Raw genomic sequence first — 20,270 nt, 5'->3', positions numbered from 1 at the left:
TCCCCACTGAATGGGTGGTACCCTTGTAGAAAGCCATTTGACCATATACGTGACAGTTTATTTCTGGGCTCCCTACTCTACTCAATTGGTGTATGTCTGACTTTATGCCAGTGCCACACTGTTTTGATTACTGTAGCTTTGCAGTAAGTTTTAAAAAAAACGTTAAACATACCTTTTATGCAGTAAGTTTTGAAACCAGGAAATGTAAGACTTCAGTTTTGTTCTTGTTTTTCAAGATTGCTTTGTCTATCTGGGGTCCCTTCATGAGATTCCATGTGAATTTTAGAATGGATTTTTCTACTTCTGGGAAAACAATTGTTAGGATTTTGATAGAGATTGCATTGAATCTGTAGATCTGTCTGGGCAGTACTGATGTCTTAATACTATTAAGTCTTCCAAACCAAGAACACATATCTGTCTGTTTATTGGTATCTACTTAAATGTCTTTCAGCCATGTTTTGTAGTTTTTAGCATACAAGTTTTTCACCTCCTATGTTAATTCCTAAGCACTTTTTTCTTTTTGAAGCATCACATTTTTATTTATGATTCTAAAAATACTGGAAACTATCTTAAAGTCAAAGGGATTATCCCATACAGTGAAATATTAGATGTCCATCAAAAAATTTTATAAATTTGTAAAAAATATAAGTGAATAGGACAGTATATAATTTTTCATATACAGTATGACTATAAAAAGAAACATTCCCTGGTGCAGCCACTGTGGAAAACAGTATGGAGATTCCTCAAGACTAGGAATAGACTTACCATATGACCCAGTAATCCCACTCCTGGGCATATATCCAGAAGGAACCCTACTTCAAAAAGCCACCTGCACCCCAATGTTCACAGCAGCACTATTTATAATTGCCAAGACATGGAAACAGCCTAAATGTCCATCAACAGATGACTGGATAAAGAAGATGTGGTATATTTATACAATGGAATACTATTCAGCCATAAAAACGACAACATAATGCCATTTGAAGCAACATGTATGTTCCTAGAGAATGTCATTCTAAGTGAAGTAAGCCAGAAAGAGAAAGAAAAATATCATATGAGACTGCTCATATGTGGAATCTAAAAAAAAAAAAAGAACATAAATACAAAACAGAAACAGACTCATAGACATAGAATACAAACTTGTGGTTGCCAAGGGGGAAGGGGGTGGGAAGGAACAGAATGGGATTTCAAAATTTGTAGCTACTGACAGGCATGTGTAGAATAGATAAACAAGATTATACTGTGTAGCACAGGGAAATATATACAAGATCTTGTGGTAGCTCACAGCGAAAAAAAATATGACAATGAACGTATGTATGCTCATGAATAACTGAAAAATTGTGCTCTACCCTGGAATTTGATACAACATTGTAAAATGACTATAACTCAATGAAAAAAAAGTTAAATAAATAAACAAATAAATGGGAAGAAAGAAAAAAAAAAAAAAAAAGAAACATTCCCAAAACGTCAGCCGTGATCACCGCTGCGGTTGCAGCTATGGGTGGTGGACGGTTTCCCTTTCTGGAACTTCTCTGTATTTTCTGGTATTGCTAAATAAGCACACAATACTTTCATGAAAATTAAAAGTAACAATTTAAAAAAGACATAAAGATTAATTTACAGCAGGGAGAATCCCTCCCTGAGTGCTGCCCTTCAGGCACAGGCTACGAACAGGGAAAGGGCTGTGATGGGAACCCAGGAAATACAATGCAACAGGTTTGCGTGGTGTGTAAATGAGATCAAGCACATAAGAACACGCATGCAAAATGACCCTCAATTAGGTAAGACAACCGATCCACCAAATCAGAGGATGTTGACTCCCTGCCTCAAAGAATCAGCTGTGTCCTAACTCAGATTCTCACTGTTGGGGTGGGGGTGCAGCTCAGTGGTGGAGTCGGGGCTCGGTGTGTGCGAGGTCCTGCATTCAATCCCCAGAGCCTCATTAAGGGCAAAAGAAAATTCTTGCTGCGAGCCTGCACCGCTCTACAGGCTCATCTAAGCCCTGAGGCTCAGCTCAGCCCCGGAGGACTCTACTCACCGAGGAGTAAGCACTCAGCAAATGCACCCGGAAAAGGCTCGGCGCAGCCCCCTCACTGGCCTGGGCGTAAGCTGCAGTGAGGCAGCCCCGAGTAACCCCAGGCTGGTTCTTCTTTCCTCACTGCAAAGGAGGCGTCCGCGATCTCCCCAACTCCTAGATCTTCCGAGGCGCAAAGGCCCCTGGTGAAGAGGGGAGCTCAGGAGGGCGCAGCTGCGACCCAGGCCGGGGCCCCCCGCATGGTACAAGTGAAGAACACGGCCCTGACTCACCCCTCGGGCAGGCGTCCTCTCCCTCCCTGGACAGGATGCACCAGCGGGGCTCTGTCAACTCTACTGAGTGAGTGGCCGAGACAAGCAGTTAACACCCAGTTCTGACCCCACAGAGCTCCGCACTGCTAGACAACTCCTCCCTGGACTAAGAGGGACATGCCACACCATCACCTGGAGAACGACACTGTCCACCCACAATGCGGAGCCCCATCCAGCCCCCACCATGCCCTCCAGTACCTTCCAGATGGCTGACTTGCCTCCATGGCCTCTAGACCCTCCCCTGACAACCAGCCCCCTAACCCCCGCCACCGCTGTGCAGGCTCCTCCCAGAACTGACAGCGGACAGACCACCGCTCTCCATGCGTGGGCCCACCAAGGACCATACACAGGAGCATCGCTGTCCCGCACAAAGACCACGGTTTAAAAAGGAGTTAACTCTTTATTGTCTGCTTCCTCCACCATTTTGTTTGGGTCTTTATTTAAAAACAAACCACCTGTAAATACATTCCGTGTGCAGGCAGCACTTCAGAATAAAATTTTCAAATTTTCATTTCTAAATTCAGCTGAAGGTTTTATTTCTCATCTCCCAGGCAATTTTATGGGCAAGTTAAATATGCTCATACTTTGGTGCAGACGTTTTGCAGTTTCTTTCTTTAAAAGAAGGCTGTGTTCTGAACACAGAGAATTGCGCGACCTGCCTGCGATGCTGTCGGCAGAGCAGACTCTTAACTGGAGACCGAGTGGGCACCCGTCACACGCAGGCACCAGTCATGTGCTTTGCTGGGTAAGAAACATAACCTAAAAAATCTGGCTTCACTTACAGATTAAAACAGACTTCTTCCTTCAGCACCTTAGATTTTCTACTCAGCAGTCAGAGGCTGCCAAGCGCCGCTGCGGCCAAGGGCAAGGTCGGAGGGGCAGGCGCAGCCCGTCCTGGGAAGGCTGGCGAGCGCGTGGCCAGGACCTGGGAGGGGCAGAGCCCGCCCTGAGCGCAGCCGGGGCCCTGGCTTACTCCTGCTCTCCCCGCAGCTGGGCTGGAAGACCTTCAGAGCCCGAGCAAGTCCTCACCGCCCTTCCCCGTTCTGAGAAGGCAGGAGACCCACACAAAGTGCGGAGCAGAGGTGACCTGTCAGCAGCGAAGCTTGTTTCATCAAGACCCTGTGGCGCAGGTGGGGCGAGGCTGGGATTTCTCAGTAAGAAAACGGAAGGAGGCTGGAAGGACAGGAAGGGGGCTTTTGATTCCTTCAGCAAGCCTGTGTCTCCTGGGTCCCTGGGAGATGCTGGGCTGGGCAATGAAATACGTGTGAACAGCCTCTGCCCTCAGTGGCCCGGAGTGGGTGAAGCCACCTGTAACACGTCCTGCAACCTGGTGTCCATCACGATGAGCAGATCAATCGGCAGTGGTCCATCCACATGGTGGAATGTTCCTCAGCCTCAATGACCAGACACATGCTCCAACATGGACAAACCCTGAAGACATTGCTTGAGGGGGCAAATTCAGTATGCTTCCACTCATCTGAGGTCCCTGGAGGAGTCAAAACCACAAGCAGGAAGGAGAAGGAGGGTGCTGTGTGCGGGGGAGGGAGGGATGACAGGCACGGGGTTTGCTGGGGTGCTGAGCAGACAGTGGGGATACTGCATGATTTAACAACACTAGGCTTTACACTTATAATTGGTTAAAACGATAACTACTGTGCTATGTATATTTTACCACAATTTAAGAAAAAAGATAAGGTAGGCTTGAGCCAGGGGTAACTCAGGAAACACTGGAGGAGGCAGAGCCAGCAGGGGATGGGGGCTGCCCCGGAGGCAGAGCAAGGAGAAAACTTGGGCCTGGGATAAGCGTGAGTGTGCACGAGTGTGTGTGCGTGATAAGCTGAATGTAAGGTGCTGGGAAGAACCCAGGTGAGGGCTGGGGAGGCCTGAGCTCACACAACATGTGAGATTCAGCTGCAGTTCAAACCACACAGCCCGGTTCTGGTCAGAAGGGACTCGCAGGGTATGACAGGCAGAGGCCCGAGACAAACCCTGGGGTAGCAGCCACGTTTGTGGCCTGAGGAGAGGGGATGGCAGCCTAGGGACCAGGCTGCAGCTTGGGGTTGGGTTCCGGCTGCCAGGAGAGCAGCTCCCCATGGCCCTCTCTGGCCCAGCTGCAGAAAGAATGCAGCCAAGAGGGGCTGGAGCTGGGAAACTCAGTGGGTCTGGGTCTGGGATCTCCCTGAGAGCAAGGGCCACCTGTGTCATCGTCACCACCCTGACTGCCTCCCCATGCTCAGACCACTCAGGAGGTCAGTAAACATTTGCTGTGAACTGGTGCCTGCCTCACCAAGCTGTCTCCTCCTGTTATCGTGGGCAGTCAGCAGAAGACAGAGTCCAACTCGCCACAGAAGAGAAGACTGATGAAAGCAGAGGTCCTGAACCAGGAGGAGAGCAGGCACTCTGCTAACTTCTCACACTCCATTTTTATTCTTCAACTAAAGGGCAAGAGGCAAAGCTCCCCTAAACAGATGTTAATTCACCTTCAAGCAGTAAAAACGACCCGCTCGTATGGCATGACTTTCAACTGTATCAGAAAATGAACTGCTTTGAATGAGCCTGAGGTATTGTATTTTCACAAAGAAGGCAACAAATATAAAATAAAATTTTAACTGCCATTCAAAAGCCAATTTTTAAAAATTCATGTGAGTTCTCCTAACAACAACATAACAACTTCTTTTGCAAAAGCCCTGACACTTAGCAGCTCCAGATTCCTGCCCCAGGGGCTCTAGCCTGTTGTTACTAAGCTCTAGTGGTTTCGCTATAACTGACTTCTCCCCAGGCCTTTCTTCTCTAAAACAGAGAGAACGGCCTTAAGAAACAACGTCCACGATCCATCAGTCAACTAAAAAATTGTCTCTTCATTTAACGCTTCTATCTTCCAGACCAAAAATATGAAAAGAAGGGACTCATTCAGAGAAATGTTTGAATGAACTGGGCCTGAAGACTATATTCAGCCTCATGGTTAAATAAATAAATATAGGAAATAGTATTTTCCACCTGACAAACGACTAAAGCCCTTAAACAGCCCCAGCACTGGGAAGGCGCAACGGGACAGGCGCCTCCCACGCTCTGGGCACACGTGCACCTGCTGCCCCTCTCTGGACAGCATCTGTGAAGGGTTCTTGAAAATGCGTGGTCTTTGATCAGCACCTCCCTTCCTTGATTTCTGCTTAAAGAAGGGTTCAAAGATGTGAACAATAAGAGACTTAGATTACAGCACAGTCTGTAAGAGCTGAAGATCTGGGGAGTAATAGATGCCATTTAAACCACGCTTCTATTCCCAGTCAGGTCAGGAACACGCCAAGTATGCCTGCTTACACCACCACACACAACATCTTACTGGAACCTGCAGTCGACTCAAGAGGAAGACACTGGAGGGATAAGAGCTGGGAACAAAGAGGTGAGATTACTTTTACGTGTGGATCTAGGTAGACACCTGGAACACCCAAAAGAATCAGGTGAAAACTACTGCAAACCGTCAGGAAATTCAGTAAAGGAGACGAAGACAGAGAAACCAACAACTTTCAAACAAACAATAAACAACGACTTAGAAGACATAACAGAAGAGGAGACCCCATTTACAACAGTAACAATAATGGAATATTTGGGCACACACTTACAAAGAAATGTGCAAAAACCCACACGAGGGAAACTTAAAAACACCCCAAAAGGAAATGAAAGTGGCTTTGAACAAACAGAAAGCCAGCACACTCTTAGAAAAGGAATGAGAATATCCTGAAGATGCCAATGTCCTTGGACATTAAAAAATCTGATGGGATCTCAACAAATATACCAACAGCTCTTTTTTCGCAATGAAATGAGCCAACTCAAAGTTCCTGCTGCCTATAATAACATCACTGTTGCTGTGAATTGTTTTAATACAATACAGCAATAATTGTATCTGATATTAGAAATCAAGAATTTTCAATGTAAGATAGATAAAACTACGACAATTCAAGAAACAAGTGAAAACACTATAACGTTGAGGTTGAACTGAAAATATCCATACGAATATATATTTATATTCTAGCCCTCTCCATTGAAAGCACCCAAAAGCAACATCAGTCCGGTAGCAATAAGCACCCCTGGCACCCAGATTTTGGTCTCTAATATCATTCCCTACCAGGAGGAATCAGGGCTCTTTGAAAAATGGCTGATTCCAAGCCTGAGGCAGGGAAGGTACAAACAAGCCTGGGGAACATCTTGCTGTGTCGTAAGTCAAGGAATCAGAAATACACGTGGCCAGGCCGAAAGATAACAGGAGCTAGCCCAAATGTCACCCCGAGGTTAAAACCATGCACCTGCACATCAGAAAGATGACGATTTCAGTAGACTAAAACAACTGAAATTAATGAAACACATTAGTTAGTCATGACATTCAAAAAGGAGACCCCCAAAACCTTTAGTTTTCACCATTTGAGGGAAATTGGTAACAAAAAGGCAAAGGATTTAAGCTTATCCTCACTTTCCAGGAGGAGCTATATGTCAAGATAACCAAATATCTCCAGTTGGTAAGAAATCTCTCTGTTCTTAGAAGAATGCCAGATTAAATGTTGAAATCTCTATCGAAACTACTGACTCAGGTAAGGATTATCAGGTGGTGTTCAAAGCATTAGCATATGGCTGATGGGGAACAGACAGTGGTAGGGTGCCAAAATACACCTTGTGGACCACCATCCTTGTGGACTGCCATCCTTGTGGACTACCATCTTTGTAGACTAGACTACCATCCTTATAGAATACTATCCTTGTGGACCACCATCCTTGTGGACCGCCATCCTTGTGGACTGCCGTCCTTGTGGATTACTGTCCTTGTGGACCACCATCCTTGTGGATTACTGTCCTTGTGGACCACCGTCCTTGTGGACCACCATCCTTGTGGATTACTGTCCTTGTGGACCACTGTCCTTGTGGACCACCATCCTTGTGGATTACCGTCCTTGTGGACCACCGTCCTTGTGGACCGCCATCCTTGTGGACCGCCATCCTTGTGGATTACCGTCCTTGTGGACCACCGTCCTTGTGGACCACCATCCTTGTGGACTACCACTGGTGCTTTCTGAACTGCAAAGGGGATGTCACTGGACAATGGAGAGATCAACCCACCACCACACTGATATAACACTGCAGTAAAATCCAGTGCCACTTATGAGAGTTACCAGATGGGATGCATCTCACAAGAAAGACAATACCTCCTGAGTCACACAGCATCACCTCTGACATGTTCTACCCAAAGAAGGCTTCCATTTTCAGGAACTACAGGGAATCGGGGGATATTTAACTGGACAATGGCATGGCTTATTTAACAGGTCATAAACTAATGTTGTGGGCTATGCACTCCCAGACTAGGAGTGACCCCAGATGTCTGGCAGAAGCAGAAACCAATCCCTGTGGAAGAAGATGCTTTCATCTTAGGTTTCAACTGATTTAAAATATTTGAGTACAGTGACCAGCACATACTAAAAAAATAGGTACACGGGGAAATAAGACACCATGAGCAAAATATGACAAGGACTTCAGATATTGGTATTTTCTGATACAGACTATAAAGTGGCTATGTTTACTATACTTAAAGAAATGATAAATTTGACGGTATCTTCAAGAGAAGAGTAAAACATTAAAAAAAATCACTGCAGATTAAAAATAGAATTTCCATAAATGAAAGAGTATATCTGAAATTTAAAATTTTATGGCTATATTTTATATTTCATTTTTATAGTAATTAATTTTTACTGTATTTTATTAAAGTATTAGTCCATGAAGGGTTGAAAATTTAAAAGAAAATTGGCCCTTCCCCATGGATCACGTGAAACTCTGATCAAGCAAACAGCACGGTAAGTCACAAAAAGGCTGAAAATACAGATGAGGATTAAAGACAGACAGAAAATGAAAAAGTCCAACACACACTTGATTAGAGCCAAACAGAAGAAAAAGAAACTAATACAGAGATAACTGAAGAAACAATGGCTGGGAACCTTCCACAAACGAGGGAACGTGACAACCCAGAGATTCAAAAAGAGCTGCAAAAAAGACAGACACAAAAGAAGCCCACGCCTGGACACCCAGCAGTGGAATCACGGATACGTCGGTGTCGGAGCGCCGTCAGAAAAGGGGTCAGAAATCACAGATGGCACCTTCAGAAAGAATGGAGGTGGCTTCTCAACCCTAGTGGGAGTCAGAAGGTAATGAAATCCTTATCTTCAATGTACTGAAGGGACGTAAGAATCTACAATTAGAATTCGGTGATTATCTTTCAAGAATGAGGACAAAACGAAGGCATTTTCCAGATAAATAATTTGCCACCAGTAGACTCTTATTAAAGACAATTCTAAATCATGTATTCAAACAGAAGAATCTGACCTCAGATGGACAGTCTGAGATGCAAAAGGAACATTTACCTACTGAAGGCCACCCTGATTTCTTCCAAGTTTTGGATATTATGAAAAGTGTGCCATAGTTTTTTAATCACTCCAAATTCTTGCATAAAATCATGCAGTACAACTAAGATGGCAAAACCAAACACCCATGGCCAACACCTACAGCAGAAGTAGGTGGAATGTGTCCCCACGGGCACGTGGGCACGGGGACGGACCATCAGCAGCACAGACCTGTGTGCTCTTAGGGGCGCAGGGAGGACGGCAGAGGAGCAGCGGGCAGAGCACGGCGGCAGGAAGCGGAAGGGGCCCCTGGAGGTCCCGTTGCGGGGCAACTGGTGGGAAGGGCCCAGACTGAACGGCAGAGGGACAGGGGAAGGGGACAGGAAAACAGAAGCAGGGAGAGGGAGGATCAGGGCGCTCAGAAGGTGAGTGACACGTTTCTGAAAATTTCACAAAAATAACTGAAACTAGAGCCCAAGTCTCTCTTCTGTAATCTCACACACACGAGCACAAGGAAGGATGGAAGTTGAGCCCCACAGAGTTCTTCCAAGGAAAACGCGCAAGGGAGCAATGACAGCCCCGCGGCTGTGGGAGCAGGACAGACATGCCCCGCAAAGACAACACGACTGGAGTTTCAAAATGAGACACAAGGCATTAAAGGAGTAACACAGTGTGTCAAAGGACTACATGAATATAAATAGAAAAACTCAGAAATAGGGAGTAACTCTGTAAAGAATTAAAAATAAAAGCAAGAATGATTTCAGAAATGAAGATTAACAAGAGCAAATAATCACAACATAAAATGCCTTACAGGGAACAGTCCATGAAAGAGAGAAAAAAATTAAATCAAAAAGAAATGATAAAAACACAGAGAGAGACAACAAATATAAAAACAGGCAAAGAAGAGTCAATATTTATGCACCAGGAGTCTGTGCAGGAGGCAGCCACAGCAAGGAGCAGAACACACCCTCCAAACAACAGCCCAAGAACAGGAGACCCGGCACTGCAAACTGGGAGAACACAGCACGCACGTGGGAAGGTCAGCCCAGAACGACACAGTCTGAAATGATGGGCCTTTAAAGAAAAAACCCTATTTAGGCATCAAAGCAAGCAGACAAAGCAGCCTGGAGGGGAAGGAAAAGTGAACTGACCCTGGAGCCTGACAGTAACGCTTTATTACAGAAGGAAGTGGGGCAACAATCTTAAGGTGCTCGTGGAAAGACAACACAAGCCCAGGACTTTCTGTCCAGACATCTCTGAAGCCTGACGTAGAACCTGTGGGAGAGGAAGCGTCGCACCAGCGCGCCTGGAGGTGGGCGGCTAGTGCGGGCAGCGATGCGGGGGTCCAGGGCCCCGACAATGAAGAGAGAGCAGAAAACCAGGAAAAAAGAAGAAAGGGAGGAAACGAAAAACGCAGAAATCTTAACCTTTCAGTCATTATATTGGTCACAACGTTGGTATGATTTTCCTGAAAATACAATGTGGCCCGGACACAGCGCAGACAGCCGTGGGGTGAGCCGGAGCCCGCAAGTGGACCTGCACCCCGCAAGTGGGCCCGCACTCTGGCGGTTCCTTATTTATGACAGAGGGGTGTGGCGACGAGCGAGGGGAGGTCTTTTCAACAAGGCTGCTGTGCCGAACGGGGAACCGCACGGGGAACCGAACTGTGGCCTCTGACATCACAGCAGACACGAGACTTAACTCCACGTGGACTGCACAGCTCAGGGTGAAAGGTCAACTAAAGGTTTAGGAAAAAAAGACCTAGGCTAACACCTTCATTACTTGGTGGGAAGCAAAGATTTATTAAACAGGGCAAAGTTCTCTCAAAGTGCTAACGTCTGAGAGTGAAAATTCAAGATACAGAGTAGAAGAAAATGTGTAATTCTCATATCTACAAAGGACCTATATCTGAACTCCTACATATCTATTTTTTTTAAAATCCTACAACCTCAATAGAAAGAAGGGACTTAAATTGGCACTTCACAGAAGAATATATCTGAACAATTGATAAACCTACAAAGAAATGCTTAACTTCATTCATCACTAGTTAACTCTGAAACCAGCTCGCCAGAATGGCTAAAATGAAAGACAAACTGTAACGGAAAAGGGGTTTTCCATTACATATATAAATAACCAAAAGAGTTCACATTCAGAATAAAGAACTCTTAAACAAAAATTAAAAATGTCAGGCAGTCCAATGGAAAAGGGTCAATAAACATTTGTAAAGTACCTGACCTCACCACAGAAATGGAAACTAAAACAATAAGGAGACAGTGTGGTACTGGCGTAAAGCAGGCATGCAGATGGAGGTGATAAAATGGTGACTGGATAAAGAAGATATAGTCATATTTATACAATGGAATACTACTCAGCTATAAAAAAGAATGAAACAATGCCACTTGCAGCAGCATGGATGGACCCAGAGATTATCATATTAAACGAAGTAAGTCAGAAAGAGAAAGACAAATACATGATATCACTTACACGCGGAATCTTAAAAATGATACAAATGAACTTATTTACAAAACAGAAAGAGACTCACAGGCATAGAAAATAAACTTAACGGTTACCAAAAGGGAAAGGGAGGGGGAGGGATAAATTAGGAGTTTGGGATTTGCAGATACTAACTACTATATATAAAACAGATAAACAACAAGGTCCTACTGATAGCACAGGAACTATATTCAATATCTTATAATAAATGAAAAAGAATATATATGTATAACTGAGTCACTATGCTGTATATCAGAAACTAACACAACATTGTAAATCAACTATACTTCAATAAAAAATTTTTAAAAATATATCTGATAAAGACTTACATCCAAACTATATGAAGAATTGTTGTAACTCAGTAATAACAAGATAGCCAATTTAAAAATAGGCGAAAGATCTAGTGTGACATTTCACACAAATGGCTAAGAGGTACATGAGAAGATGTTCAACACCTGCAGTCATTAGGGAAACGACAAAACCATAAGGAGGTAACAGTACGTTCCCGTAAGAAAGGCTATAGTCAAAAAGACAGACAATAGAAAGCAGTGGCAAGAATGTGGATTCACTGGAACCCTCACACATTGCTGCTGGGAACATAAAATGATTTGGAAAACAGTTCAGCTGTTTTTTAAAAAGTGAACATAAACTTCCCAGGCAAGTAGCGCCACTTCTAGGTATCCACCCCAGAGAGATGAAAATGTATGTTCAAACAAAGCCTTGTTTTGTTTCGTTTTTTAATGGCAGTACTGGGGATTGAACCCAGGACCTCATATGCTAAGTATGTGCTCTACCACTGAGCTATACACTCCCCTCCAAACAAAGACTTGTTTTTGAATGTTCAGAGCAGCATTATTCATAATAGCTAAGAAAGAACTCAAGTGTCCATCCACTGGTGAATGGATAAATAAAATGTGGGATATTCATACAGCAGAGAATATCATTCAGCATTAAAAAGAAACAAACTACTCGACATGGATGAACTTAAAAACATTAATTTTAGAGTCAGATGTAAAAGACTACATATTGCCAATTTCATTTACATAAAACATCCAGAAAAGGCAAATCCAGAGACAGAAGCAGATCAGCAGCTGCCTGGAGTTAGGGGTGGGAGTGGGGGCTGATGGCAAATGGGCATAAGGGAACTTTTTGTGGGGGTTGACGGAAACATCCTAGAACTGTATTATGGTAATGGTTGCATGTTTATTAAAATAATAAAATTTTCCCATTACAATGAGGGAATTTTACAGTAGGAAAATTATAACTCAATAAAACTCTTTAGAAAAGTCTATGATTTGGGAAAGAAAAATCTATTGATAAAGCTGAAGTTATATCAGAGGAATACATGGCTTGAAATTAAGTGAACTCTGTATTTAACTCAATAAATGAGGAGAAGAAAAAAACAAAAGAAAACAGACTAAGTAACTAAGATAAAAGTAGAAATGAAACATATTGAGAACAAAATATCAAAAGAATAAATGAACTTATACGGAGACATTGCCACCAAAGGTACGGAAGAAATTAAAGACTCATCAAAGAACGTAACGTGATAGTACATGACCTACTCTACGCTGACCCAACGTGGAAGGAATCTGCAGACTTACTCACTGAGCAAAGCACGAGGCCCAGCTGGGTTCTAAGTCAACCTTGTAACCCCGTCATGGACTGTAAGACGGCACGCTATTCCACATTTGACTTTTGCTAAAAATCCAGGTGCACCTTAAAATCTGTCATCAGATGGGAGCATGAGAGAGCAGCATAAAAACCTATAGACCACCTTCAGGAAGGACCACAGTTGCCAGTATCAGCGCATCTTAGAGTTTATAAAATGCAGGGGTACAAGAAAGGAAGACAACTACAGACCAGCTTCACATAGTGAGTATGGAAAAGAACTCGAACGAAAATTAATAAACTGAACCTGGCACATATAAAAGTGTAATATACTGTGACCATACTGAGGTTTACCCCAGCAATGCAGGGATAGCTCAAAGCCACAAGATCTATCAACACGGCACTTACTACAGCCACATCTTAAGGAGAAAAATCATGTGGCATCTGATAAAAGTCAGCAGTGGTGCTAACACGACACCAACCAGTCAGGGCGGTGCGGGTCAGAGCCGAGCAAAGGTGGTCTGTGCAGCGGCGGCGGCCGAAGCCTCTCACCAGGATGGGAGAAGCCAGGGAGGCCTGCTCTCACCTTCTCACCTGTTTCACTGGTCCTGTCTAACGGTGTAATACAGTGAAAATAACCAGCGCATGCTGGTATAAATATTAGAAGAGTGATAAAAGTGTCTAATTATGAAGGACAGGACTATATACGCAGACTCTAGTAAAAAAGGTACTAAGGCTAACAAGGAAATTTGGTAACAGTGATAGAATAAGAGAACATTAAAAAACCAACCGTTAGATTAGCAAGAACTACTTAGAAGCAGAAATGGAAAAAATATGACCATGTCACAAGAGTGACAAAAACTATAAAGCACTTAGGAATAAATTTACTGCAAAGGTGAAGACTCCCAAGAATATCATAAAATCTTACAGAAAGTCAGGAAACAAGACTTAGAAAAATGAAGGCAATGTTTCCTCTTCATAGATGGGAAAAGAGTATTAATAAGATCAGTCTTCCCCAAATTAATATGTCTTTAACGTAATTCCAACTGATTCCCACTTTTTCTGGGCTAGCTGAAATTACCGAGTGTGCATCAGACGCTCTGATGCTTCAGAACAGCCGAGAGAGACGCACCAGCGAGAGCAGCGAGGGCCGGCCCGACGGCGTGGAACCCCCCGGCTGTGTGGGTGTGCGACACAGAACCCCCCTCCGACAGGCAGGGGCCAAGCTGCCGCCGGCACGGGCACGAGGGATGGACCTGCGCCACGAAGGCTCAGCGGTAGTTACCGGGAGCCTTTTCCACCCCAGACATTCACGTATTCCGGCCGGGCACCCTCAGGGCACTGGGAGGAGTGACGGCAGGCAGGTGACCCTCTGCTTGCTCACAGGTGGTCTCCCCACCGTGGGAACGGGGGATGCTGGCGCCAGCAGAGCAGGCCCCTGGTTTGGCCTGAGGCGGTACCCCTAGAACCCGGGGCAGGTGCTCCTCCCCAACAGCGGGAAGGTACAGACCACCTGGGAGGGGAAGACTCCTCAAACACAATTTGGTGTGCGTGTTACCTACACACAAGCTAAACCAAACACAGGCCAGAAGCAAGCTCTGTAAAAGGCAGCGAGAGGAGAGCCTGTGGTCCTGAAGCCCTCATGCCTCCTCGCACCCGCTCTCCCAGCCCCGGGCCGTGCTGGCCGGCACACTGGGCTCTGCCCCACCGCGGGGAAGGCGCTGGAACACACCGCCCACACCTGCTCCGAGCTCACACGTGACGAGAATTAACTGTAGAGACCCGCTCTCATGAATGTAAGGTGTGCAAAATGTCTGATGTTTCATTACACTCGTCTTACACTTTGGTAAATGTAAAGGTTTTCAGGGGTTCACATTTGATTCTGGGGTCCTTCCTCTTTTCCCCAGATAAGGTTTTATGTACTTCAACCTCAAAACCTCCCAGTGGGACTGAACACCCTCAGGTGGAAAGGGGTGGCTGTGCTGTGTTGGGGGAAATCTGAAGCACAGAGCAGTGCTCCCTGACTAATCTCAAATAGGAACCCTGGGTGGAGGCCACCCCCACAGACTCCTAAGCAGGAGGCCCATGAAAGACTGGTCACAGTCCTGGCTTCTCCGACTCCCGCGAACCCAAGAGGCTCTAACCGCGGTTTTCACAGTTGCTCTACCTGTAGTAACTTCCTTCTGAATTGTTAGAGTGCAGAGACAAAGGAGAGACTAGAATCATGTTAAGAGAAAGCCGGCTAGTGCAATTACAATTAACATGAGAAGATTTAAGTCTTTCCTCTGTTTTTTTTAAAGTGTTTTATGCCTGTGATAGTCTCACGATTACATTTTTATCTTAAATAGCTCTGGAATTTGAAATATTAGTAGGGTAAGTTAGTGGCATTCAATCTAAAAAAAACCTCAACAAAGAAGAAAAAAGAAGCCAACAGAATTTAAATACAGCGAGATAAGAAGGTAGCAAACTATCAAAACATTACTCCTTCCCCCGAAAAGGGCAAACTTGAACTTTTAAAAGACAAATAATAAAAATTACCTTTTAAAGACGGTAGTTTTTGAAGTTCTCTATTATTGCTGGCGCTAAACCTGGAAGAATTTTGCCGTCTGTCTTTCTTCACTACAGGCTGAGGGACTGGCACTTTTATTTTACTAGATACTGCAGACGGGGCAGCAACAAGGCTGTTTTTCCTGCTGGGAATCTGTTTCCAAAATGAAAACAAAAACAAATGAATACGTCAAATGTCAACATATGGTACCTCATAGCACCATTAGAACAGGAAAAAATACACATAAACATAAAAGTTGTACTCTGGGACAGTCCCGCTCATTCTACTGTGAACAACTTAACTCCTTATAGTTGCTGGAGTCCGAGGCTACATTCCACTTCTAGTCGTGCTAGATTCCGACGTATTTCACAGACACACCTAATCTCCTATCTTCTTTCAAACCTCTGACTATCGGGCTGATGTGTATGTGATGACAGTGACCTTCCAGGGATGTTCACACCCTCATTCCTGGGAGCTGTGGATGTTTCCTTACCTGGCAAAAGGGGCTTTGCAGGTGTGATGAGGTTAAGGATCCTGGGCTGTCAGGGGGGCCCCAGGTAATCACACGGGTCTTTGCAAGACAAGAGAAGGCAGTGAGGTGACAAAGAGAGTCAGAGAGACACTGGAAGATGCTACGCGGCTGGAGCACAGAGCAAGGGGCCCTGCTCCACGAGTGCAGGTGGCCCCCGGAAGCCGGGGAAAGGCCAGGACACGGACATTCCTCGAGTCTCCAGGAGGAACCAGCCCGGCAGACACCTTAATTTCAGCCCCATTTCAGACTTCTGAGCCCCAGAAGTGTGAGGTAAGGAGTTTGCGCTCTCTCAAGCAGCTCAGTCTGTGGCCGCTTGAGCGGCGGCAACAGGACGCCAGCACAACTGGACGGCTGGTGAGTGACAGCTTCCCCTGAGCCTCAGGAGAGGCTCTTCTTTCCAGCCTCTCTCCCTGCCTTCGACCCCAGGTGCCCCAGCTGAGGAGTCTGATGTTTATCTGAAGGGACAGGAAGCCAAGGAGAGGGTTTGGGTAGGGCGATGACACAAAAAGTGAGTTTTCCTCTTTAAAAGGCCCACAGGCTCAGGGTGGATGGCGACTGTGGGGGGAATGGAAGCCCAAGATGCACAGGAAGGCCTTCCTGGTTGTCCAGATGGGAGTGAAGATGTTCCCCTGGACCCCGGCAGGAAGACAGAGAATCAAATGGAGGATAGGACAGGGGGACTGGGGTGAGGGCGGACGGAGCCCACAGGTGGGATGGCGAGCCTTGGAGCCCGGCCTCTGCAGAGGGTGGACAGTGGGATGAGTCATCTACACGGGAAGGAAGGAAGCTCAACTGAGAAAGCACTGAGTTGCAGTACCCGTGTGGCTACGCCACACGCGGGAGACGAAGAGCCTGAAGTCCCGCCTCTCCAGTCCCTCCACCCCTCCAGGACAGTTTTGTCTCTGCATCACGCTCCTAGCAACTGAAACTCTGTTTTCCTGGTCACTGTCTGTCCCACCCGGCCCTGCATGCAGTGAGACCAGTGAGTAGCCTGTCCCGTCTGTCCTTCAGCCCAGGACCCAGGGCTGGACAGGCAGTGTCCACACAGCTGGCACCCAGGGACTGTCAACCTATCGAATGGTTACCGACATCAAGGAACGAGTGAGTGAGGGCAGGGGGAGAGGAGGCAGGCGAGGGAGGGGAAGAGGGGGATAGCCAGCGACGCAGGACAGGATGAAGGTGGGATGGGGGATCACCCGGGCTGAGGGAACAGAGCCTTCCAGGGAGGAGAAGTGCCCACCCGTCTAACGCCACCAAGGGCAGGGCTCTGCTGGACTCGGCCTCGCGCAGGTCTGGAGGCGGGTGAGGCACAAGGAGGCCCTTGGGCTGAGGATGAAGCAGGAAGACCCGGAGTATCCGTGACTCCTTGGGAAGAAAGGAACGTCGGGGGAAGAAGCAGGTGGAGGTGGGCTCTCTGGCTGGTGGGAGACGAGGGGCCCAAACACGCTGAATGCTGACTGGGAGGCCACAGGGGAGGGAACTGGGCCCACCTGCAGGGACAACAAAGCAGAGGAAGAAAAGGACGGGTCTGACAGGCCAGGGCTGTGCATCCGATGGCCTCCGAGTATGTGTGGGAGGCAAGGCCTGAGGAACTGAGGGCCCAAAGAGGTCGTGGAGCAGCAGAGAAAAGTGAGGGGCCTGGAGAAATGGAGAAGCTCTGAAGACATCTTTCTCTCCAGCTCCAAACATCAGCGGCCACTGGGATGAGTAAGTTAGCACTCAAAGGGGGGCACTGCCCACACGGAACTCTCCAGATGTCCCCTGACAGTCCCTGTGACCCCCCCAACCTACCCACAGCCAGCTGTCCCAAGCAGTGTCCAGGTGGGAAGCAGAGTGGGAGCAGCTGTGACCCTCCTCAGTCCCACAGGGCACCCTAGGGCCCTGCTCTCCAGGCAAGGGAACCCAGGCTCGGAGCACAGGGCCATCCCCAGGATCGTGCAGCGAGTGGTGGGGCCGGACCTTGCTGGGTCGCTGGACTTTAGACACCACCTCCCTCATCCACACCCGAGCAGTTCTCCTCTCCGGTGTCCTGCAGACCTCTCCCCTTCTGCGACCTTAAGAGGGATGGACCACACTACCATGACTGCATGCCGGAGACTCCGCGACACCAAGTGATGCGCTGCTTATGGACACCCGTTTCTGCATGCCTCTTGAGGTCTTTAAAAGAGCACTTTATCACAGTAATGTGGTGCTGGCATGAGGACAGATATGTAGACACGGGGAACAGAACTGAGAGCCAAGACCACTCAATGGGAAAAGACAGTCTCTTAGACAACACGGTGCTCGGACAACTGGATGACCACATGCAGAAGAGTCAGGCTGGATTCCTACCTCACACATTACAAAAATCAGCTCACAACCTAAACACAAGAGCTAAAACCATAGAACTCATAGAAGAACGCAGAGATAAATATTCATGACCTTGGATTTGATAATGGTTTTTTAGATATAACACCAGGAGCAGAAGCATCAAAAGAAAAAAATCTAAGTTGGACTTCATAAAAATTGAAAACTTTCGTGCATCAAAGGACACTATTAAGAAAATGAAAAGACAATCCACAGAATGGAAGAAAATATTTGCAAGTTATACATCTGACAAGGGTCTAGGACCCAGAATATACAGGCAGAGCTCAGAGATACAGGAGATATTACAGGTTCTGCTCCAGACCACTGCAATGACACAGATACCACAATAAAGCGAGTCACGTGAATTGTTTGGTTTCCCACTGCACATAAAAGTTATGTTTACACTACACTGTAGTCTATTAAGTGTGGAACAGCATTACATTAAAAAATGCACATACTTTAATTAAAAAATACTTACTGCCAGAAGATGCCAACCATCATCTGATAACAAGGGTTCCATAGCTCAACTTTTTAATAAAAAACACTATTGTGCAAAAGTATAACAGAGTGAAGCACAATAAATCGAGGTGTGCCTTGCCTGTGTTAAGAACTCTAGCAATAGAAAAACACTCATTTAAAAAAACGGGCAAAATACCTGAACAGACATTTCTCTGAAGACAAATGGCCAATATGCACATGGAAAGAGGCTCACCATCTTTAGCCATTAGGGAAATGCAAATAAAACCCACAGTGTCCTACTGCTTCACACACACTGGGGTGGTTATAATTAAAAAAAAAAAAGGAAAACAAGTGTTAGGGGGCATGTGGAGAAACGAAGACCCTCAGACACTGCTGGTGGGAATGCAAAAGGGCGCAGCTGCTGCGGAAAACAGCCTGGCGATTCCTCAGCAAGTTACACAAAATTACCACACAGCCCATCAAGCCCACTCCCAGGTGTACACCCAAAGGAGCTGAACCAAAAACCTGTACACCAGTATTCAAAGCAGCACCATTCAAAATAACCAAAGATGGGAACAACCCACATGCCCATCAGATGATGAAACAAAATGCAGCAGATCCCAACAACGGGGTATGAAAAGGGAACGACGCACAGATACAAGACACCAGGCGGACCTTGAAAACATCTGCAAAATGAAAGCAGCCAAACTGAAAAGACTATATATTATGTGATTCCGTCTGCATGAAATCACCAGAACAGGAAAATCCACAGGGAGAGATGGCAGATGAGTGGCTGCCGGGCCCGGGGTAGCGGGAAGTGAAAAGTGACAGCCTGATGTCAGGGGTTTCCCTTTGGGGTGAGGAAAACGCTCTGGAACTCCGTGGAGGTGATGGCTGCACCGCACTGTGAGTGTACTAAAGGTCACTAATGGCAAATTTTGTATCATGTACGTTTTACTGCACATGAAAGTGTTTCATCTGTTCCTTTTCAGCTTATTTAGGGAGAACTTCCCCACCTTCGCCCTGCTGTCCCAGGCAGAACCCGGAGTTTGTTCTCCTGTGACCCCACAGACCTCTAAACGGAGCCTGGCACCGGGATGGCGGGTCTCTCTCCAACACAAGACTGGGAGCATTTTGAAAGAGCTTGTCTTTTTAACCATGAACTTGGGTTCACATCAAGAACGGTGCCGGGCACGCAGTAAGGGAGGACCCAGTGCAGAACGACAAATCCAGGCCACAACTGCTTAAACCGGCTCCTGAAGGGCCCTGGCCCCTCCAGGCTGACTGTCCCTTCCAGGGCTGCCTGCGCTCTGGGACGGGAAGGCGGTAATGCTGGCCCAATGGTGAGGGGCAAACAAGGGGCGTGCTTCCTGGTTTAGGGGTTTGGTGTTAACTCACAAAACAACAAATGGATTCTCTGTCTTGTGATTACAAGAAATTTCTGTAAAGAAGAATGACACCATCTAGCTACTTGACTTGGGTAAGACCTCAGACAGACTTACTGCTTCCCTTTCTTGTCTCTCCTGGAATGGAGGCCCTGGATGGTTTTGTTTTCATC

General features: G+C 46.3%; 1 protein-coding gene across 2 annotated transcripts in view; it reads right to left on the bottom strand.

Annotated features, from left to right (window-relative positions):
* PPP2R5C (protein phosphatase 2 regulatory subunit B'gamma) overlaps window positions 1-20,270 on the bottom strand; it is a 120,863-nt gene that overhangs the window by 89,206 nt on the left and 11,387 nt on the right. For both annotated transcript variants that reach the window (XM_031454323.2, XM_031454325.2), the window contains exon 3: window positions 15,366-15,528. In XM_031454323.2, coding sequence (XP_031310183.2) covers window positions 15,366-15,528 — 163 coding nt within the window. The remainder of the gene's footprint in view (window positions 1-15,365; window positions 15,529-20,270) is intronic.

This window comes from Camelus dromedarius, chromosome 5 (genome assembly GCF_036321535.1).
Source record: "Camelus dromedarius isolate mCamDro1 chromosome 5, mCamDro1.pat, whole genome shotgun sequence".
In the NCBI taxonomy this organism is placed as follows: Eukaryota; Metazoa; Chordata; class Mammalia; order Artiodactyla; family Camelidae; genus Camelus; species Camelus dromedarius.
The sequence above is the reverse complement of the archived record's forward strand: the minus strand, read 5'-3'. Positions and strand labels throughout refer to the sequence as shown.